General features: G+C 34.7%; 1 protein-coding gene across 2 annotated transcripts in view; it reads left to right on the top strand.

Moving 5' to 3' along the window:
- Positions 1 to 13,218, top strand: part of LOC106127374 (kinesin-like protein CG14535) — a 173,874-nt gene extending 160,656 nt beyond the window's left edge. For both annotated transcript variants that reach the window (XM_013325457.1, XM_013325464.1), the window contains 5 exons: positions 2,634 to 2,837; positions 6,956 to 7,049; positions 9,075 to 9,272; positions 9,359 to 9,574; positions 9,653 to 13,218. In XM_013325457.1, coding sequence (XP_013180911.1) covers positions 2,634 to 2,837; positions 6,956 to 7,049; positions 9,075 to 9,272; positions 9,359 to 9,574; positions 9,653 to 12,351 — 3,411 coding nt within the window. In that variant the 3' untranslated portion in view covers positions 12,352 to 13,218. The remainder of the gene's footprint in view (positions 1 to 2,633; positions 2,838 to 6,955; positions 7,050 to 9,074; positions 9,273 to 9,358; positions 9,575 to 9,652) is intronic.
- Positions 13,219 to 21,506: the final 8,288 nt, after the last annotated feature.

Here is a 21,506-nt window from a genome sequence, read left to right as displayed (position 1 = left end):
TTCACAAATTAGCGAGACACGTAGATAGATCTGTAATCGTGTAATGGAATTCCTCGTCAGTAGTTAGTATGTAGTGAAGTGACACGTACTGACTGACATGCATGTTGAAGTGTTTAGTAATTGCCGAATTAATACGAATTAGTTATGGTAAAAATTACTTTCATCTCTCTATTTGCGGAATAACTTAGATAAACAATTTTAATTTCCTAATTTGATTTGTAAAATTGTAATTTAATTTAGTTACCTTGGGTTTCTGGGACCAATATCTCTGTATAAGCGTATCGTCATACCTGTAAGGACATAATTTTGGTTAGGATTTTGGTTTCAGAAACCCGCGGCTATTAATTTGGTGTAGTTGTAGTAAAAATATCGGAAAAAAAGAAGGATTAAACCTTTCTTTTACAAACGTGTATTAAAACCGATACAAACAATTCTTAGTTCCTTTAAAAGTAACACCAGTACACAAATTATAGTTATTTCAGTATTTTTAATAAAGAATGACATATATGTTTTTGTATAATGTTTCGGCAATGGAAACCCATGACGTCGCATTACTATTATTATTAGAAACTTAAAAAGAAGGATGAATATATAATATGGAGTCATTCTTTCATTTAATGTCTTACTAGAATAGGTGACGCATAATGTTTACATATTTTAGTGAAATACCCTTTAGGTTTTAATCCTAGTTACTAAACCTATTTTACTTAAGATTTTCTTAATTCACCCTTTCGTGATCGGTAATCATGGGGCGTTCAACATTTACTCATTTGCGTTACATAAATTACACATATAAACCATTGTAAACAATTCGACGCGTCTCGACTCACTAATTCAAGTTGACAAGCAGGTGTAATTAATTCCCAAGTAATTACCAACCGTGAGATCCGCGGGACGGTATTATGTAACTAATCACATCCCGCGAACTTACCTCCAACTATTTTAGTTGGCGGAAATAATTAGATAAGTTGCGCGCTTTGTAGCCGCTTTGTTACACCTGCTTCTGTTATACTTTGTTCACACGAGGGTAGAACAGCGATGTAGAGCAGCTAATACTGCAGAACTGCTGTTGGGTACACGCGCTCGCTACGAATACATATTGTCTTGACTTACATTTTCTAAAAAGAAGACATTTTGTTTTAATATAAATGACCAATCACTTGAATTTGACGTTTTTCTCAAAACAATATTCTTCTGGCTCTACGTTGTTCTGTCTCGCTGTGCTGTCCTCGTATGAAAGTATTATAAGATGTTTCGTCGCCAGCCTGAGCAGTATCGCGGCTTTCATTATATCCAAGTTGTCGTGTAACCAAGTTGTATTATGTTGATATTTTTGTTTAAGGTAACTTGTTAACTACAAGAACTACGAAACATGTTTAACGTGTGTTTCGATTGCCGAAACACTCACACTAAACAACATCGTCATCTCAGTTTTTTTTTAATATAAAAGAAAAAGGCAATATGTTATTGTACGTATTTCATTTATTATTAACTTTTAAAAAATGACTAAAATGTACGCAGTGAATTTTAGATGTAAACATAACAGACGGACATAAGAAAATACGAGAATTGTAAAGAAACGGACGCAATATTGTGGCTTTTAGGTAAATTAAAATTTGTATATTTTATAGGAGCGCGAATGCTCCGCTCGCTCCTAAACACTTAGTGAAACAGCCTTAAGGAAACTTAAACTGCACAACTAAATCTTCATTCTTATCAGCTTTATGAGAAAGAATTCAAAACCTATAACTTTCGTCTACTTAATAATTCTTAACGATCTTGATAAAACACTTCATTTTTAATATAACGTGTTTCAATTGTTTCAATGTGTTATTAATAATCGAAATAAAGTAGTTAAGTGTACGTTGTTCAAAGCTTAAACTCAATGTACCCTGCTACTTACGTTTTGTATCTAAACTTGCGAAATCTCCGCTTAACGAACCATCACAAACAACGGCTTTGAACGGAATCCGTGCGCTCGTTCTCTTTACAAAATCGTAACAACGATTCAACAATACGATAAAACCCTTTTGTGGCGCGGCTACATCGCTAAATGCTTTCCTTAATATTGTACCTCCAATGTTTATTATTTCAACACAGATAAAAAAGATTATTTAGGATTGCGTTAGATTAGAGCGCTGCTTGTTTACGTAGGAAGATTTCAATCGGACGCCCTAATGGGTTTGCAGCTTTATGAGATGCTTACAAACGAGAGTGATTAATTCTTAAATTTAGATGTGCTTATTTCAGCACTGCTCATTACAACCCATCTCAATCTACGATGCTTCTTTTTCATTTACTAAGATTTTATGTAAATAAATTATTTGGAAATGTTAACAAATATCTTTAGATTAAACGAATAAACGAACTTGATAACAATTTAATTCCATCCATCCATACATCCATCTAAACATTCGTATTTATAATATTAGTAAGAAGTATGATAATCACCGCACTTAGAGTGTATATTTAATATGAGAAATCTACACTCAAGTTTGTACTTAGTGACGAATTAATGAATGTAGCAGTAAGAGTATAAAATAGAGTACCTATGTACTTATCTAATTTTACTTTCATATTCTTGATAAGTTACACACACACACACACAAACTAAAGCCATGTTCTTGTTCCAGGTGAAGGTAATGCTTCGTGTGGGTGCATCAGGCGAGGGTCCTTTCACCAGCGGCACGCAGACGTTCTCTCTTGACAAGCGCAAGCGGCAGGTGACGCTGTGCGAGACTGCGTCTGGCGCCTCCGCCCCCGAAGACAGGAAAGTCGGCGTCGCTGCGCCTAAGATGTTCGCCTTTGACGCTATATTCTCGCAAGATGATTCACAGGTATTCATAAATACTATTTAAAATAAAATCATTAGTTAAATATTTCCCATCAAAATAGTCTCTCTTTAAAGATTTTTAACAAACAATCGACATAATATACTTGTCTTAATCTAAATATAAAAAATGTAGCACTAATTTAAGAAACACATGTAGTAATAATTTTAGATAGGTAAGTAAAATATTGTTGTTTTTTCCATGCATATTTCGTTCGAATAAAAACAAATCCAGTCTCATTATATTTAAGAGCTGATATTACTACGCTCTAGTAACTTGCAAATTCCGCTCCGACATAAAATCCATTATTAAAATATAAAATATTGCATCACATCAGATATTCAGGACATGGCGCAGTTTGGTCACACTCCTTACCTCCCTCTATAAGGCCGGATAAAATAAAAAAGAATACTTAACAACAAATTTTTATTCTTCAAGCTTATTTTTTTAATTTTACTCTTTTAAACAAGAGAACATTTAAATTACTTTTTATACTATCGATTTAAAAGTAATTTTATACTTTACTGAAAGAAAATCTTTTTTGATAATTAAACGAAGATTTAACGGTCATTCAACACAAAGATAAAGCTTTTCATAATTACTTGAAAAAATTCTTGACTTTTATAACTTACAAAAATGTTAAATTCATTAAAAGCGTTCGTTGCGTTTTCATAACGCAGGTGGTCGTGCAGCGGCTGTCGCATTCCCCGACTGTGGAAATTCATGCGCAAAAATTTCTCTGGCCCGTAGCGAAATTTCATGTTTAAATTGTTAAAACGCCGAGAATGGATCGTTCGAAAATCGGTACCAGTTCACTGTATACTTCACATTTTTGTGCGATTATATAAATTTTTAAAATTTTTAATTTTATAATTATTAAAAAATATTTAAAATTTAAAAAGATTTTTAAGATATTTCCAATCTAGTTTTTTTATCTTTTATAAATATTGTTTCGTGCAGTTTCCCTTACCTTACCTTTTTCCCTTAAAACTATTTTAACATGTTTCATTGGTAGAGACTATATTACTATAACAGTATTAAACACGAATTCCCTTTTAATAGATTTCAATGTTTATATTATTACGGTCATAAACAATATATAGGTAATATTCCGCATTTATTGTGTTGGTTTCGATGTCATAAAACGTTCGAAAACAAGCGAATGCAAAACTAATTTGAATTAAGTACAAAGGTAATTACAATACCTACAAATTAAGCTTTGGTAAGTGGCTGACGCAGTCGCAGGGAGGGCGGATAAAGGGATTACACAATATTAATGGAATTGTGGAGCGAAATCCGTGCGGTTTGTGTCATACGAGGCACGAATTAGACTTCCGCTTCCCATTCTCTGATAAAATTAACACTCGCCAGTTAACATTGGCTCGTAGCTTTGTCTACGCCGTAGATGTTTAATACAAAGTGATCTACGAACCGTATAAGTTTGTTATCGTGAACAAAGTGGAATACTGCAATATAAAGCTAATTAGTAATATTTATTAAATGTAGAAAGTAATGATTTTAAGAACAGTTTTAATTCCTTAATCAAAGATAATTTAAAGTAATTTATTTCGCAGTTACGACTCACAAATTATCATTGAATTTCCTATGATCATACGCAATTCGTACGAATTATACTTACGCATATGTCGAAGTTATCCAGCAATAATTCAGCGGACAGTGGGCAGTGGGCAGGGCTGCGCTGGCTTAGAGGCTTACCTCGCGTCGCTGCCAACGCACTGCGCTGCCACCCCAGTGATGGCTAAATCCACCCCGACATTATACGTTATTGTTTCAGCCGTGCATTGTACTGTCCAAATTGTTTCGTAGCAGTCCACTGATAGTCGTGATGGTTGTTACTTTGATCTGGTTTTGATGTTGTTGAAATATATTCAAAGCGTTTCAAATTTTGTTAAATTCGATAAAAAGAGTTACTCCAAATGTGGCCTATTTATTACTTTACATAAGTGTTCTTGGTCTTACGATCTACAAGTCCTTCGTAAACCTGTCGTAGTGTACGGATCTGAATGTTAGGCCACCAAGGTTTCGGATGAAAGGAGATTGCATGTAGCTGAAATGCGTATGCTAAGATGGATGTGTGGTGTGACAAGGAAGGATAAAGTTAAAAATGTGTATATTAGAGGAAGTTTGAAAGTAGCGGCAGTGATCGAGAAATTGAGGAGTAAAAGATTAGCGTGGTTTAGACATGTTATGAGGAGGGATGATGATATAAGCAAAAAAGTAATGAGATTGAATGTGGATGGCTACAAGGGTAGGGGAAGACCAAAAAAAGTATGGAATGACTGTGTGAAAGAGGATATGCGTAAGAAGGGGGTAGACTCGGATATGACGGCTGATAGAGATGTATGGAGGAGTAGTACATACTGTGCCGACCCTCGATAGGGATAAGGGCAGGTTGATGATGATGATGATGATATAAGTGTTCTTGATTGTATAACACTATTTGTCAAAATCGATTCGTTCGTAGGTGTTAGTAAGTTTTACAACCCGACTAAATAAGGTGATATATGCTCAGAATAAACCTTACAATTCTTTTTTTTAATAACAAGGTGACTTATCGTATTTATTATCTTTTACGTAAATATTAATTTTTTGCAAACGTTGTAGCATAAAATAAATTTTTACGCATTTTTATCTATCTGTCGGATAGAAAGGGGGTCACAGCGGGTTGCATTGCACAAGCCTTTTTAATACGTCACTGTGGAAAACTACATTACGTAGTTTTTTTTAGAAAACTATTCTAGAAACGAGGTCACTTTCATTGTGAAACTTATTTGAAGTTTTGGAAAATAAATAACGCTTGTTACTTCTTTTTTGTGATTCCAAAACTAGAGATGGCATACTAAATGGACGTAGATTAAAATCCCATTCATTCTTTCTCATATTACTAATTTTGTCCACTCCCCTTCTTTTTTAATTACAAAAAAGTTCCAATGCAAGTATACCAAAAGTAATTTAACTTAACATTTAGGCATCAATGTATTCCATTATTAATATAATATAATCTTACATAATTATCTTAATTAATTTAATTATAATTTGTAATAATCTTCAAAGGAAATACCTCATTATTTCAATTAATTTCCCCGACCTCGTATCTGAGTATTTTCAATTAAGTACGAGAGAGGTCTCATCAAAACACTCCTTTAAAATTATTTTAATATTTCCTTAACGTTTGTTCTACCCTCGTGTAAGGTGACCATGCTTTTAAACAAATGAACGCGGATAAAAATAATAACTTCTACGTACCTACTATTTTGACAAGTTATTCATGTTGAACTCAAAGAAGGTCAAGTAGTTTAAGATATTTTTGGACTAATTATTTAATTCATACATCTCGAAGCGTTATTATTTAACTCCTTTTACGTTTAGAAAAATATCCGAGAATCGATAAGATAAGATTTATTGCATACTTACCACATGTTAAACGATTTATGAATATACTAGCTGTCACCCTTGACCTCGTCCGCGCGGAATTAAAAAAAACAACTCAATTAATACCCTATGTGTTCTTCCAGATTATATGCCATCCATCCATTTAAACATTCATAAATTTTATAATATAACATGACATAGAGAACGAGGTGTCTCTGTTGGCACAGCTTATCACAGTTTTAGATTGAAAAAAAAAGCCAGTAATTTTCTAAAATCGAACAAAGTCCTTGTCCCACTTTACAACAAACTTTATGTCCCACAACAATCTAATCCGCGGGGCGTACCTTAAGTCCGCTTAATTATCCGGGAATCCCCGCGAAAGAAAACACCACCGAGTCTAGCTTAGAGCGACTTGGTACAGCTTAGCGTCGGCGCGACGTAAGCGCCTGATTTACTTAAATTATTCATAACATTACGTTCATTTTGCCCACTTTACATACTACTCACTCGTTTTATTAGCAGCTTTAACATTTTGATAACTTTGTTATTTTGATTTCATATTATTCTTACTGAAATTGTTATCTGTTAAAATAAAATTGTGTTAATATAGCGACTTATTTCATCATTTCATAACAAGATCTGATATTATAATGAAGGATATTATCAAAGTACAAAAAATATTCGTCACGAGCGAGTTGCGATATTTTCAACAATGTTTCCTCGTGTTGCAGACGGAGATTTGCTCGAGTGCGCTGACTGACGTCATCCACGCTGTCATCAACGGAACCGACGGTTGCCTCTTCTGCTTCGGACACGCAGGACTAGGTGAGGACAAACAATTGATTATCTCCTACGTCACTTTATTACCCATTAGAACTAAATAATAGACTGTGGCTGCTGTGCGAATGAACTAACTCGATTAAGAAATATGCTCATACTATGGACTAGAAGTATTAGAGTTGATGCATCTACGTATCAATGTTAGAGTCAGAAGCAAAAGCGAAAGTCTGTTCGACTAAGGATGTGACATTCGAATCCCAAAATGTTTTACAATAAAATATTTATTGTTAATATTTAAATTACGATTTGAAAAAAAAATCATTGAAAAAATTCTTCGTATGCCAGCAGAATCTGTATTTTAAATAAAAGTGCTACTTTTTTGTTTGTATTTTTTAAAATTCCAACTCATATTTTAATTATTTAACTGTATCTTTGTAATAAATATATTTGCAACAAAATTCCCCTTTGCCGTGATGTCAAATAAAGTTTGTCGAATTCAAACCATTAATTAAAAGTACTCGTTTCAAAATTTAAACCATAAATTTACTTGTTGTTGAAATTTATGAACACAAGTGACCGTGTTTATTTCGTGAATTTTCGTGCAAATGTAAAAGTTAGTTGCAGCAGTATTTTGGAAAAAGTAATAAGTAATATTTAATGGTGTCACGAGATTTTTAATGGTTTCTGTTTTATCGTAATACTTTATATTGATGTATTTTTGTTTTTTAAAATATCACAATTTCTTAACAACAATATGACTCATGCCCGTAACCCAGAAGCGTAGGCACAGACCACGGACTTGACATGAACCATTTGGCTTGGACCTGATACAACTCTCTCGCTTCTAAGAAAGAGAAGCAAAGAACTAGCTACCAACTTTTGAATGTAGATATGAGAAAAAATAAAAGATGTAACAAAAGGTATAATATATTAAACAATTAAAACAATGAAGCGCGAAACATTTATAGCGTTAATCAAAACATCTAATTCAGGCAGATGTTAAAATATTCACTCCAAGCTCGTTGCACTATTTATGAGAACACTACTTGGTGAAAGTTCTCGGAGCTCTCCCGGCCGCCGCTACCATCGGCACGGAATTTATAGCTCGGCTCTTTCCCATTTACATTCAAATGGGAAAGAGCAGAGCTGGCTCTTAATTGAAAGTTTGATAAACACCCGGAAGGTGCGAACCCGCCTCATATATCTATTTGCGGACTCAACTTTTCTTTGAATGCACGTTAAATCATTAAAGTGCGGGAAAGTTTGCATATATTAAAACTGAACTTTGGAAAACAAGATTGGTAACCGTATTATTTACAATTCACGTCTGAACCAAGCATGTTGAAGTAAACTTATTTAATTCACATCAATATTTAATACTAAAAATGTACATTCGTGCAATTTTTGATATACTTTTTGGACTAGAATTAGCTTTATACTATTTGAACTGGATTAAAACTTGCAACATGATTGACAAAACCGTCTATTAATGTTAGATCTGTGAATATATCGAAATTATTCAAATTTCATATTTACTCAGTCTTACATTAGTTTATATTATAAACCAAAGCGTTGAGAGTAAGAAGCTATTCCTCGGGCGTTGTAAATCTTACCCCTACCTCAAGGATTACGGTTTTAAATGCAAATTGAATGAGAGCTCCTGCTAAATGAAACTTTCGAAGCGAGCGCGGCTCAAATTTTGCCGAAACCTGGCTTAGTACAACATCCCGCTTATTTTGGGGATTGAAGAACCAACTGGCTGTATAATTCGATCTTCGTTTTAATTATCTTGTAGATGCCATCATAAACACAACGAAAACAATACAAGAATGTTATTGAACGTACAAAATGGGCTCAGAGATATGTAAACAAGCTCTACTCTTCACTAAAACACAAATCCTACATTACACATTCCTTCTATTGCCTTTACCATTATCAGAACACTAATAGTTCTTTTCTCCAAAAATGTTCATACAAAAAGTATTTAAATAACACTAGTTGCGAGCCAATACAACGAATAAGTATAAAAATATATTAAACAATATGTATTAATAAAGATATTGTTACCAGGCAAGTCGTACACAATGCTGGGGCGACCAGAAGCGGCGGGCTCGTTGGGCGCCGTCCCGTGCGCAATCGCGTGGCTCTTCCGCGGCATCGCCGAGCAGCGTCATAAGTGCGGCACGCGCTTCTCTGTCAGGGTATCTGCTGTTGAACTCTGCACCAACACCAACCAGATACGAGACTTGCTCGCGCCTTATCAGAATGGTATGCGTCAAACCTAATATGTATACCAACAGACACAAACATTTTTCGCTCCTAACAGACATTTTATGGTGATATATAATTTACAGATACGGAGCAATCACCAGGGGTTTATCTTAGAGATGATCCACTCTTCGGTACCCATTTACAAAACCAATCAGAACTACGCGTCCATAGCGCTGAAAAGGCGGCATTCTATCTTGACGCTGCACTGGCCACAAAAGGTGCTAAAGAAGAGGGAAAGGACAGTCATCTATTGTACACTCTGCATGTTTATCAATACAGTGTTGGAGGAAAGGGAGCTGGTGAGTTATAACTTTCAAAAGAAATAACTTTTATTTTTGATTATTATGACACTTATATCATGTGTCTTTTATTTTCAGTTGCTGGCGGACGAAGCCGATTACATCTTATCGACTTAGGAAACTCCGAAAGAGGAAAAAGCAATGGAGGAATACCCCTATCAGGCTTAGGAAATATTCTGCTCGCTATATTTAATGGTCAAAGACATTTACCATACCGTGATCATAACTTAACACATGTCCTCAAAGAGTGTCTCGGTTCATTGACTTGTCATACCGCTATGATTGTTCACGTTTCGCCAAATATACAGAATTATTCAGACACTCTTACGACACTGCAATTGGCATCAAGAATACATAGACTACGGCGAAGAAAAATGAAATATTCCTCCAATAACAACGCGGGATCCGGAGGTAGTTCCGGTGAAGACGCATCAAAACCCAGCAGCAGTGAGCCGGATCCGTCTAGCAGTGACTTATCTGCTGATACTGTAATTTACGTGGGACCGATGGATGACGCAACTGACGGTGAACATCCTCCAGTTTATATACCACATATTAATTCAGGAGATAATAGATGTGTGTTAAGCAAAGCTCTTCGAGGATCTGCAGCGGAACAAAGACATAAATCATCCTTGTCAAAAGTTATAGAAGAAAAAAGTCCAATTCATAAATTACATTCTTCACCAAAATCATCTCCTATGAAAACTGGAATTCAACCAATAAATCAAACACCTAAATCATCTCCTGTACATTCAGCAGCATCAAAAGCAACGCCCCTAAAGAAAACGTGTGTTAAATCTTATTCAGAAGAAGGTAAAAGTTCTAGTGACGAGCATTGGATTGATGGTCCTAGAATATCGAAATCACGGTTAGTTGAAGCAAGACATATTATTAAAGAAACACAAGTAAAGAAACGTGAAACGTGGATTGATGGTCCCATGCAAGAAAGCAAACCACCTTTGCAATTTGAATCTGTACCAGTGCAACCACCTACTATACCTTTACAAGTTGGCGTTTTAAGTTCACATGGAAACGAAAGTCTTGGATACGGATATATGGATAATCACAAGAAAAATATGATACGAAAGTGGGTAGAAAATCAAACCTCTCAAATACATAAATCAAGACACAACTCACCAAGCCACAAAATACAAACTGGACACAGGGACCCAGGAGTAAGAATTCCTGATGATCCAGAAACAACTCATAAAATGGAACTAGTGAAAGACAGTTCTAGAAGAGTACATGTAGAAGAGTCAACTATAAGAACAGGATTGAAGGCTGGATCAAAAGGAATGGCGATAGAAGAAGAAAATGTAGGTCCTCCCTTTGGAGATCATACATTAAGAAGATCAAGTAGTACTAAGTCGGCAACCAAAAATGAACAAGATGATGACGATGATAGTGAAGAATTAGCTGAAATACCTCCAGCACTTCCTCTACTACAGCCTAGTAGTTTGAGTAGTAGGGAAGTGTCAATGGAGAGCTTAGATTCAAAATATAAGGAACGGCTAAGAATGGACGAAGAACTACTTTCTAATCGTAGTAGAGACATGGACACACATCAAATTAGTAGGTTAACTGGTGACGACGAAGATGACATGTTAGAAATAATTGAAGTCGAAGAACCTTTAGAACCAGTTCCAATGCAGGACAGCTGCTTACAAGTTACCGAGGAAGACATCGCATTTTGCATGGGTCTTGCAGAACATCCTATGGCTGGAATGGAACAAGAAGATGGCGATGATCATCCTCTTAGAATACTCAGCCAAGAGAATCTTACAGTGGCTTCAACATTCACAGACACTCTATCGTTATATAGTGAAGTAGAAAGACAATTAAGAAACGAATCATATCTAAGGCAATTGGGTTTTTATGCAGAACACTTTAGTGGTGATCAGCCACTAGCTGATATTAACCCTCACGAGAGCTTACAATCGTCTCGTTCCAGGATAGATGATATATTAGGTTTGACAGAATTATATGGCTCGCGTAGAGTATTAGACGGCAATGATGTTCCTAATCCTAGAATCGCTCCACAATTTCAATCATTGTCCTTGTGCAATGTTCGAGATACGGAAGAATATCACGGAGACGGCTCCGTTTATAGCGAACCTGCTTATAGGCCGAGTGACAAAATATGTAATAGTTGTAAACGATCTATGTCGAGACCTGGAAGTGCCGTCGACGACTGTGCATATCAAGATCTAGACGTATCCCATAATGATTACGGCCCATTCGAAAGATATCTAGGAAATGACATCACTGATGCTAGGATTGCTTCCTTAAGGCATCCAGACGGAGCTTCCGATCCAAATTTAAGAGAAGAAAAACGAATTCCCGGCAACGGGGCTCCGTCGAGCACGTTTAGAGACTTAAAATCAAATTTACATCTTGAAGTCACACCACCTGTAGTTACGACCGAGCCCCGTATAGATAAAAGTGAGAAAGGTGATAAAGTTGTCGCAAGAGTAGTTGCGAGTTCAAAGCCAGACGGTTACGATAGTGGTCATGAATCAACGCCAAGGACTGGAAAACATAGTCCGGCAGCAACATCAAGGCGGGCTGAATCAGGTTACGATTCTGTACCTAGAGATTCAGATGCTTCCTCCCTCGACTCCTACCCGACAAGACGAGCGGCTGTAGCCCGAGCTCATGCAAAAAAACATACGACAGCGAAGTATAAGCAGCACAGCGATCGATCTTTTTGTTCCTGGCTAAGAAATCCTTTTACATGTAAATACGCTGACACCGATCCCGAAATAAGCGATTTTTAACTTTCGAATATATCAATGATTCCCCAAAGTACAAAGCTGTGTACTTTGTGTGTTTCTAAATGATTTATATCATTAATCTACGTTACCGAATTTAATCTGGAGACTGCTTTTGTACTCTACCTAGATGTACTCGTATTTATACAACAAAGGCTTGGCACTAATCCAATGAGGTTACCACTGTATTTTTCTAATCTTAACGAAAGCTTCTAGGCCCGTGCTCTTTATCTTAAGACTTTTTACTTATAACGTCTTTTGACAATGTTGTAAATACAGACGTGTCACGAAAAGCCTCTTGACTGTTATTTTTGCTCATTTTGTACTTTTATAGTTCTTTACTCGTTTGTTATGTAAAACAATTTAAAATAACTTTTCTACAACAGTAAATGTAACAAAATCAAATTAAAATAGTCTTCCTTTGTCTTCCCAGTCAGTGACCTCATAAGAAGGCTTTGCCATATCTAAAACTATAAACAGTTGCCGTAAAGCCTATAGAAATTTTTGTTTGAACCACTTAAGAGAGGAAAAAATAAAAATACTTGATTCTAGTTATTGTAATGCGATAACAAACATTATATTTTTATATTTCAGAAGAGCCTTCCGCAAGTTTGAACAGAGTTTAAAAATATACATAACCTAAAAATCAGTTTAGATCCAATGTAAATGTTCGGGACATAATTTGATTTTTATATTTATTTATGATATAACATTTTTAGGTATAAGACTGTTGTGTCATTGGCCATGTTCTTCATAGCTTTAATATGTATTTTGATATTGTAATATAGCGTACAATATTTCAAAATCGGCTCGTCCGTATGTACATAAATCGACCGCATCACTATGGCTTTATCGAATGTTGGTGAACTTAGTTATGGCTTTATATTATCAATGTTTTGTTATTATACCATTATATTATAAATATATATCCTAAATTCTACAATGCGTTCGTATTAGTTTAAAAATAAATTGTTCTATCATAACTTTATTTCATTTGTTTTATTCCTATAAATCCTAAAAGGAACGAAGACCAAAGTAATAACCTAACGAACCTACATCTTCTTATATAAAAAAACGGGTAAACACTCACGTATATTCGTATATTCATCCGGTGGCGGCACCGACTGGTTTCGAACCCATCGGGGGCCCTTCATCAGGGTGAGTGGGATTGGTATTATTTCGCGGACGAGACCCGTCGCTCACTCCACGCCTGCGCTCTACTGTCTCACGAAAGTTTGAATAATTTAACATTCATCTTCTACTTAAAGTGCCATCTTCTTTCGAAGGTCGGCAATAATTTGGGAAACTTGTACTCTTAACCCCGTGAGTCTGTAAAGCAAACCAATACTTTTCAAACAACGGGCTTAGGTTCTATGGCTAGCATGTTCGTCTGCGACCTACAATCAAACAGAATGGAAACTAGGATCTGTTTATTGCTGTATACAGAAATCTATTTAGTACTTTAACGTATTTATTAACGTTAAATATATATTTCTAATTCAGACAATTTGTTAATTACAATACACATATTCATTAATGTGTATTGTAGGACTTGATCGTGCAATTGTGGACTTTAAAATAAAGTAATAAGGTGTTTTATCGAATAGTCTAAAACACTAGCATTGGCTACATATCTATCCAAACGAAAATTTTCAATTAAGCGAATGCAGGCAGACCGAATCACAATTTGTAAGCGCTACGAATGTCGTTCAATTTGTAAAACTCTCGGACAATGTTCAATTTTACACAGATGTAAATGATTCGATTTTTGTTATTAAATTAAAGTTAACAAAAGAATGGACGAAAATTTTACAATCATTATTATTAAAATTATTCATAGATTCAAGATGATATTCATAGATTGTTTGTCCTTAATGAAAAACTATAAAATAAATAAGATAAATTAAACATCATAAGATAAATTAAACATTAATTTATTTTTGTAGTGACAATATATCAGTTAAAACATTAAATTTGTCAAAGAAAAAATTCTAGTTGAGCAAATTCTCATCAACAAAAAATATAGGTAAAATTTCATATGCAAGGAAAAGCTTCAAAGTTTTATCAAATGCGGGATTTTGCGATAATACTATTTCTTTCCCCCAAAAGTACGTAAACAGCTAAAGCCGGAATCTTTTTTAGAGCCCGATAATCGTTATAGTCTAACCAGCTGGCACTTCCGCAAATTATTGGAAGATTTCCAAGTAAAAAGTTGTCACCCCCAAAATGGAGGGTAATACGGAGCATTTGATACCATGATTTTTCCGAGGCGTACGGTGAATGTTAAATTACTGGCGAAATGAAAGATAATAGGCCGCCCTCTTAACAGGGGAGAACTTGTTCTTACGAAACGGGGGAAAAAAGTTTCGTGTCCCAAAAGATTTCGCGATTCCACCTCTGAGACGGTGGGAATTTTGAATTATCGTTATTTATTCATGGGTTCCCGCAATACCGTGCTTCAAGTTTAATAAAAGGATTTAGAAAAAATAATACGCATTTAATAATCAGATTGTATTTACCAAATATGTACTTACTTATTTCACCGAACCAAAGTGATTGGGATTTAAAATATCATTAATAAAATTTCGTTATAATTTTCGACTAACTTTTAATAACGAGTAAATCAGATATTTGAGATAATTCCATAAATATAAAGTAACCAAAAAAATTGCAACAAAACTTCACGTTATTAGATGATGTAACAATTACATAAAGCAAACCTTAAAGCATTAAACGTAAACATCATATTAACGTCTCAACAATATCAATTCCCACATCATATTAACTTGGGTTTTCACAAACCGACAATAAATCTAACAAACGGATAACGATCCCTTGATCCCGGTCACACTAATGATCGCAAATATTTAATAATGCCGACACTGTCACGTCTAATACAACGCAATAAGAACAAAACGCAAGGTACAGAAAGGATATAGAAAGTATACGTCGACCGGGGAGCCGAACTTAAGACGTGACACGAAGACAAAACACAAACCCAGAGGAACTTTCTCTAAGTACACTGAACGAGCAAAAATAAATCTTATTACAATGGCTATAAAGTAAACATTTGTGGAATTGGATTTAGTTTATGACGGTTTATCTGAAAGAATAGAACGTGCTACGCAAAGAAATATGTTGGGAAATAATAACAACGCGTGACTGTATAGAGTTTTTCACAACGACATGACTAAGTCGGAAGCTTTGTGTGAAAATGTTAGCTCTATATCAGGAGTATCGTTTTATTTACGCATGTGAATATTTTATGGCGCTTGAATTGTATCAAACCTAGTGCTCTTAGTGTTGTTGTGCGGTCGTTAATTAATCGTAATTACTTAGTCTGTTTAAGCATTTATTCATTGCTACCAATATATCTAAGTTATTATAGAAACGTAATTATAATATGACTTACTTGACTTAAAGTTCTATGTCCCCGTAGTGGGGCAGAGGGCGTCTACAGTGTTAGTAGTGTAGTAGTTAGTGTTAGGAAGAAAATCCGACAGTGTGCCGGTGTATGGGCGCAACACTAGCCTTATTAAAATATCAACGTTTATGTTTCCTCACTAATTATTCTGATAGTTGACTTGGCAACGATTAGCGCGCCATTCACTGTAAATGATTCTAACTAATAATGTCTGAAAATGGTTTGCTCTATCTATCGGTTTATTTTAATATTTTTCAGTAAATATCTGGTAAATTAAATTTGCACATAAACTGATATTTAAATCGAACTAATTAACTATACGGTGAAGGAAAACATCGTGATGCAACCTGCACATATCTGAGAAGAAATTCAAAGATATGTGTGAAGTCAACCAACCCGCGCTTGGCCAGCGTGGTTGACAATGGCCTAATCGCCCTTAACTTAGGGTAGGCTCCGAGCCCCTCGGTGGGGACGTATAGTGAGCTGATGATGATGATGATGATGATGAAATAACTTTAGTGAAACAAAGAACTGATAGTTACTATCGCGTTTGTTCTGCCATTATTTTTTACAAAATATCAACATAGTTGTCCTTTCTTGTTCATCCTTATTCTTTGCTGACGACGGTCTGATACTATAGTATTTTATAGAGTATAAATAAAATATGATAACTTTTAACGTCACATTCGGTCTAAATCGATCGGGCACACGAAAAGCCTCGCGCGATTTATTCGTCCCGCGTAGCTCGCTACGCCGTAGACCCGGTCTTGGCTCACATCGCTGTTCCGACTTAACTTATTCTCCTTTATAGCTTAAAGTGGGTACTTAAATGTTTAAAGTTATTAATGGCTCTAGCTATCGTTTTAATTGTTAAATATAGTAATTAATCGCACCCACATATCTTTAAGTTTTATGTGTTTAAGTAAATTAAGTGCATATGGAACCTTATTTTACATTATATTTGATGAAACTCAAATGGTTAAACCTTGTATCAGGCTTTAGACGTTTCATTTATAATCAGAGAATCCTATTGTTAAATTTGCGGTAGATCAAAAAAAACTTTCTAATATACTTTATGACAAAATTTATCTTCCTTACTTTGCTAAGTTACGTAACATTTTTACCACGAAAAGAAATCAGTCAACTGATGTTAAACGTGTCAGAATAAAAATAGGAGGTTTCATCCACGTAATCGTCTACACCCTTGACACAAAATCTCCGCATATTTTTCACGGCGTCAAATCTTGCATCGCGCCATCGCAAATCGAATTTGTCTACTCTGAGCCGACGCGAATCAATCCAAATTATCCGGGTGACGATCACCGACAGTTTTAAGTTAACGGCGATTACATATTTTAACCTTAAATATATACCTTAGCCATAAATATCCCGGAGGCCTAATTTAGTCCTCTTTCCCTTCCCACCCTTTTTGTTGAAGTGAAGTGGACTTTCCGGATGAGAGGATGCATGGGAAGGGAAAATATTTTCTTACTGTGCATCCTCTCCTCCGTCGATTAAATGTAGGCAACGCATATGCAATTGCGTATATCTAAGGGCAACAGTCACTTCGCTATTTCAGCCATTTCAGGTGGCCGCTCGCTCGTTTGCCACCTAATGATATAAAAAAAGATTTAATTCTCATGACGGATTATATGACTAGTAGCGATTAGTCTCGTATTACTTAACTACGAATAGTATGCTGTACCCTTATTGTGTCTATATAGTTTAATTAATGTTAAGGTTATTAAACAAACAATAGAAGACCATCCTCCAGTAGACCAACATACCTGATTTTGACCTAGGCATCACTAACTTAGGATCTGAATCCCTTAGTTGGAACGTATAGTGAGCTGATGATGACGAATACAAGACTGCAAAATGTCAATAATAATATGTTTTAATATATTTATTTCCAAGATTACATAAACGCTATTTACTTTACCTTAAACCAATCAAGGAGACGTGACGAAAGTTGCCTAGAGACACGAAGATCTCAGGATTTAAGCGCGAGCCACGCGATACTACATTGTCTGCGCTGCGTTGCGACGGCATTAGCTGGGTTAAAATTAGATTGAACTAAACGGATAAAGTCTCGGTTGTCGCGATTCCTACGTTACCATAGTGGCAACATTAAAGCCGATCAAATATTATTTTCTTACACTTTTTAACGCTTATTAAAGACAGAAATTAAGATAAAAGATTGCGTACCTTAGTTTTTAGTGCCTAAAATTTTTTGAAAAAGATATTAATCAATTCTTTTGAAACCTTAGAATGTGAAGACCCCAGTTTTTTTTGGGCTTCAAAATTATTAAACGTAAGGCGTAAATAATTCTGTGTTATTTTATGCCTACGTCTCTGGTCAAGCCAAGCCTAATAGGATAATCCTTTTACTGTGCTGCTCGTCTGTACTAGCATTCGAATAATTTTAATTTATGTCGACTTTCTCTTATTTTGGTATATTATTTTTTATAAATGATTATAACAAAAGCTTTAGATTGATTGAAATATTGTAAGTCTAATAATATAATATGAAGAAGATTTAAGAATATCTGGGTATTTTCATTTAAAAACACAAAATAAAACATAAGCCGCACATTTGACGATAGCCTGATTGAAAAGGTAGCGCCTGCTTAAAATATACTAGCAACAAAATGTCGCCAGGAGGAAATTAGCAATGATTACTGGCGGCGCGAATTTCTAAAGCTTTGTAACAACAATGTCTACTAACAAAGCCAGCTGATATATTATATATATTTTAATATTGCAAAATTTATAAAATAAACGAATCAACAATTTATAATATCTTATTTATTTAAGAAAAAGATTGGTGTATTTATTGATCTCCGTCAAAAATTAAGTATAAGTCTGTTTTTATAATATTATGATTATAATATGTTTTATACACAAAATGCCTATAATATTAAAATAAACAAATCTCTTTTATATCTATTAAGCGAGACAGTACTGCATACATTTATTTATTCGTTTTCAAATGAAGTCAAAGTGGCAGTAATTTAACTCTAACTTTGTCAGAATTAGCGACCAATTCCGCTGGAATCTTGTAATTTATACAGATTAGAGAGAACATTAGGAAGCGATCAAGATGTTACTTCGGATTACCGGCGTTCGGTTTGCGATTTAGTGCAGACGTTCATTGCATTTAATAAGGATCTAACGCATAGCTTTGTATTTTGAAGCTTTTAACAATATTTTATAGTTTTAATTGTAATATTAGATTACATCAATGCTGCAAATATAAATAAATAAGCTCTTAAGTCTCTAAATCTGACATCTATTTCAAAATACAACTACAACTTTATCTGTAGGTGTATACAATTCCGAATATTGTAACTAACTTCTGCCCGCGACTTCATCTGGGCAGTATCCAAAAAAATAACTTCGTAAGTAACCTAAGTGTTCTCTCAGACTATATTCTAAGTGTGTGCCAAGTTTCAGCGAGATCCGTTAAACCGTTTTTGAGATACGTATTAACAAACATACATCTGTCGAAACTTTCGCATTTATGATATTATGATAGAGTTCGTGATAATTTTGTATTTTTTTTTAAGTTTTTCCAGATAAAATTCCGTGTAACGCCTTTATTGGAATCAAATTCAAACGTTGTGATCATTAGACGATCAGGAACATCAAATCTCGACTGATTTACAACATATTTTATTACGGTTTGTAGTAACTGTAGCAAGTTAAAGTTTATTACCCCATCTCCCACAATTTTTATTGAAGACAATAAGGACGCCTAATAAAAAGCGAGCGATGAATTTGAAACAGGGTAACGAAGTCTCTGCGGGGTAAAAACCGTAAAATTTCATCGTAAAGCACCCTTTACAATTTTCGCTCAAATAATAATAAAAATTTAGTTGGTAGTTATAGCGGAAGTTGAAATTAAAACTCTATTACCTACAACATTAAGTTCAAAAGTATATAAGGATAAGATTTTGTCAACAAAACCAATATTACGGAATATGTTTTTATTTCCAAAATATTAAATCTCAAATACATATTTTAGGTTAATCAAAAATTTATTCTGGATATATTTTACAACATGACAGAGTTTAGCCGAGACGCAACAAACATAACACACTCGGTGCCGCTGACTCGTTCTGCAAGATCATTTATTAAGTGCGGCTGAGTATGTGAAAATCACAGTGGCATTGGTAGTGTTAATTTATCCTTCACGATAGTAAGAAGCTAATCAAATCATATCTAAATCTTACTAATATTATAAATGCGATTGTTTAGTTGGATGGATGAATGGGTGGATGGATGGATTTGGTTTGGAAAAATTAACAAAGACTTATTGATAAATGCTTACTTTAACTTATCATTAATCTGAATATCATTTGATCTGTAATGTAAGCTCTCTTCATACATTTTATTAAAGTGCCAATAATAAATTTATCGGCAATAAAACACATGATATTTCCCCGCGCGGCGTACGTCGACTGGGTCGAGCTATATTTTAGTGCGGCCAATCGATACGTTACAGCCACGGAGACGCGTTAAATGGACCGAAATGTTCCATTTGCTTTGCTAAATATATACTAGTGAATTGTTTAAATAATTATACTGCTGCAGCTAAAGGATTCTCGTCAAAACTTACACATTTACTTGACAAAGACTTAATCGCTAAATATAAAAGGCTTAATGATTCATTAGAATGTATGGAATTCAATTATGGAATTTTTTTTTTTTAAATTTTATTTTATATCATAGGTTTAAGAGTTTATATACAAATTTCATGATATGTATCAGCAGCATTTGATTTATTAAAGGTTCTTTTTTTTATTGTATTAACATTTTTAAAGAATAAGTAATGTTAGATAAAATAATTCAATTAACAAAAGAAATTAAAAAAAATTAAAAACAAAAACATGTGTATTATTTTTTTATCTGAAACTGTATTGAAGAGGCCTAACCCTATTTGTTAGTCAGCAAACAAATTCGTTGGTTACTATGAATTTATTCTATACATGTGAAATTCTTGCGTTTGTTTCAAATCCGAGTTTACGGTTTTGTAGCGGAGAATATGCAGAGGCGATAAAATTTATTGTCACCAGTGCGACATCTGGTGCCACCCTTCTTAAACTGGGGTCCAAGTTAACACAACTCTACTTCCAAACTAAGTTACCATATTACAAAGACTCAAGACTAGAATCATATCTGTTTTATGTGAAATAAAGTTAACAAATAAACTGTTCTTATTTATTATTGACTAGGTGTCGCTCACGACTCCGTCCGCGCGGAATTAAAGAAAACTTAGTTACGTATGTGTTCTTCCAGACTATGTTCTACATCTATGCCAAATTTCAGCAAGATCCATGTAGCCTGTTCGGAGATATCTTCTAACAAACATCCATCCATCTAAAACTTCGCATTTATATTAGTAAAATTGGGATATTTTTAATTTACACTTGCGTGCATACTTTTATAATAATATACTTTAATGTTACCTTTACATTAACTTTAATAAAAATAATCATAGTAGTTATTTCGTTAGCACATAGCAACTGTTTATTACAAGTGTAGATAATAGGAACGGTCGAAGATACGCTCCATCTCATCCCTTACGCCGTATCAATGGAAGAAGAACACAAACGTTCACAGAGCCCACTCAATACACAGAAGAATAAAATCCCCCCTTACCCCCTACATTCGGTCGCATTGTAACTGCGTACGTAACTTCACTTATCTAAAAAACATGATGCCTCCGCCCCGT

This window comes from Papilio xuthus, unplaced genomic scaffold (assembly GCF_000836235.2).
Source record: "Papilio xuthus unplaced genomic scaffold, Pxut_1.1 DF828952.1, whole genome shotgun sequence".
In the NCBI taxonomy this organism is placed as follows: Eukaryota; Metazoa; Arthropoda; class Insecta; order Lepidoptera; family Papilionidae; genus Papilio; species Papilio xuthus.
Note: the sequence above shows the minus strand (reverse complement) of the source record. Positions and strands in the feature narration are given on the sequence as shown.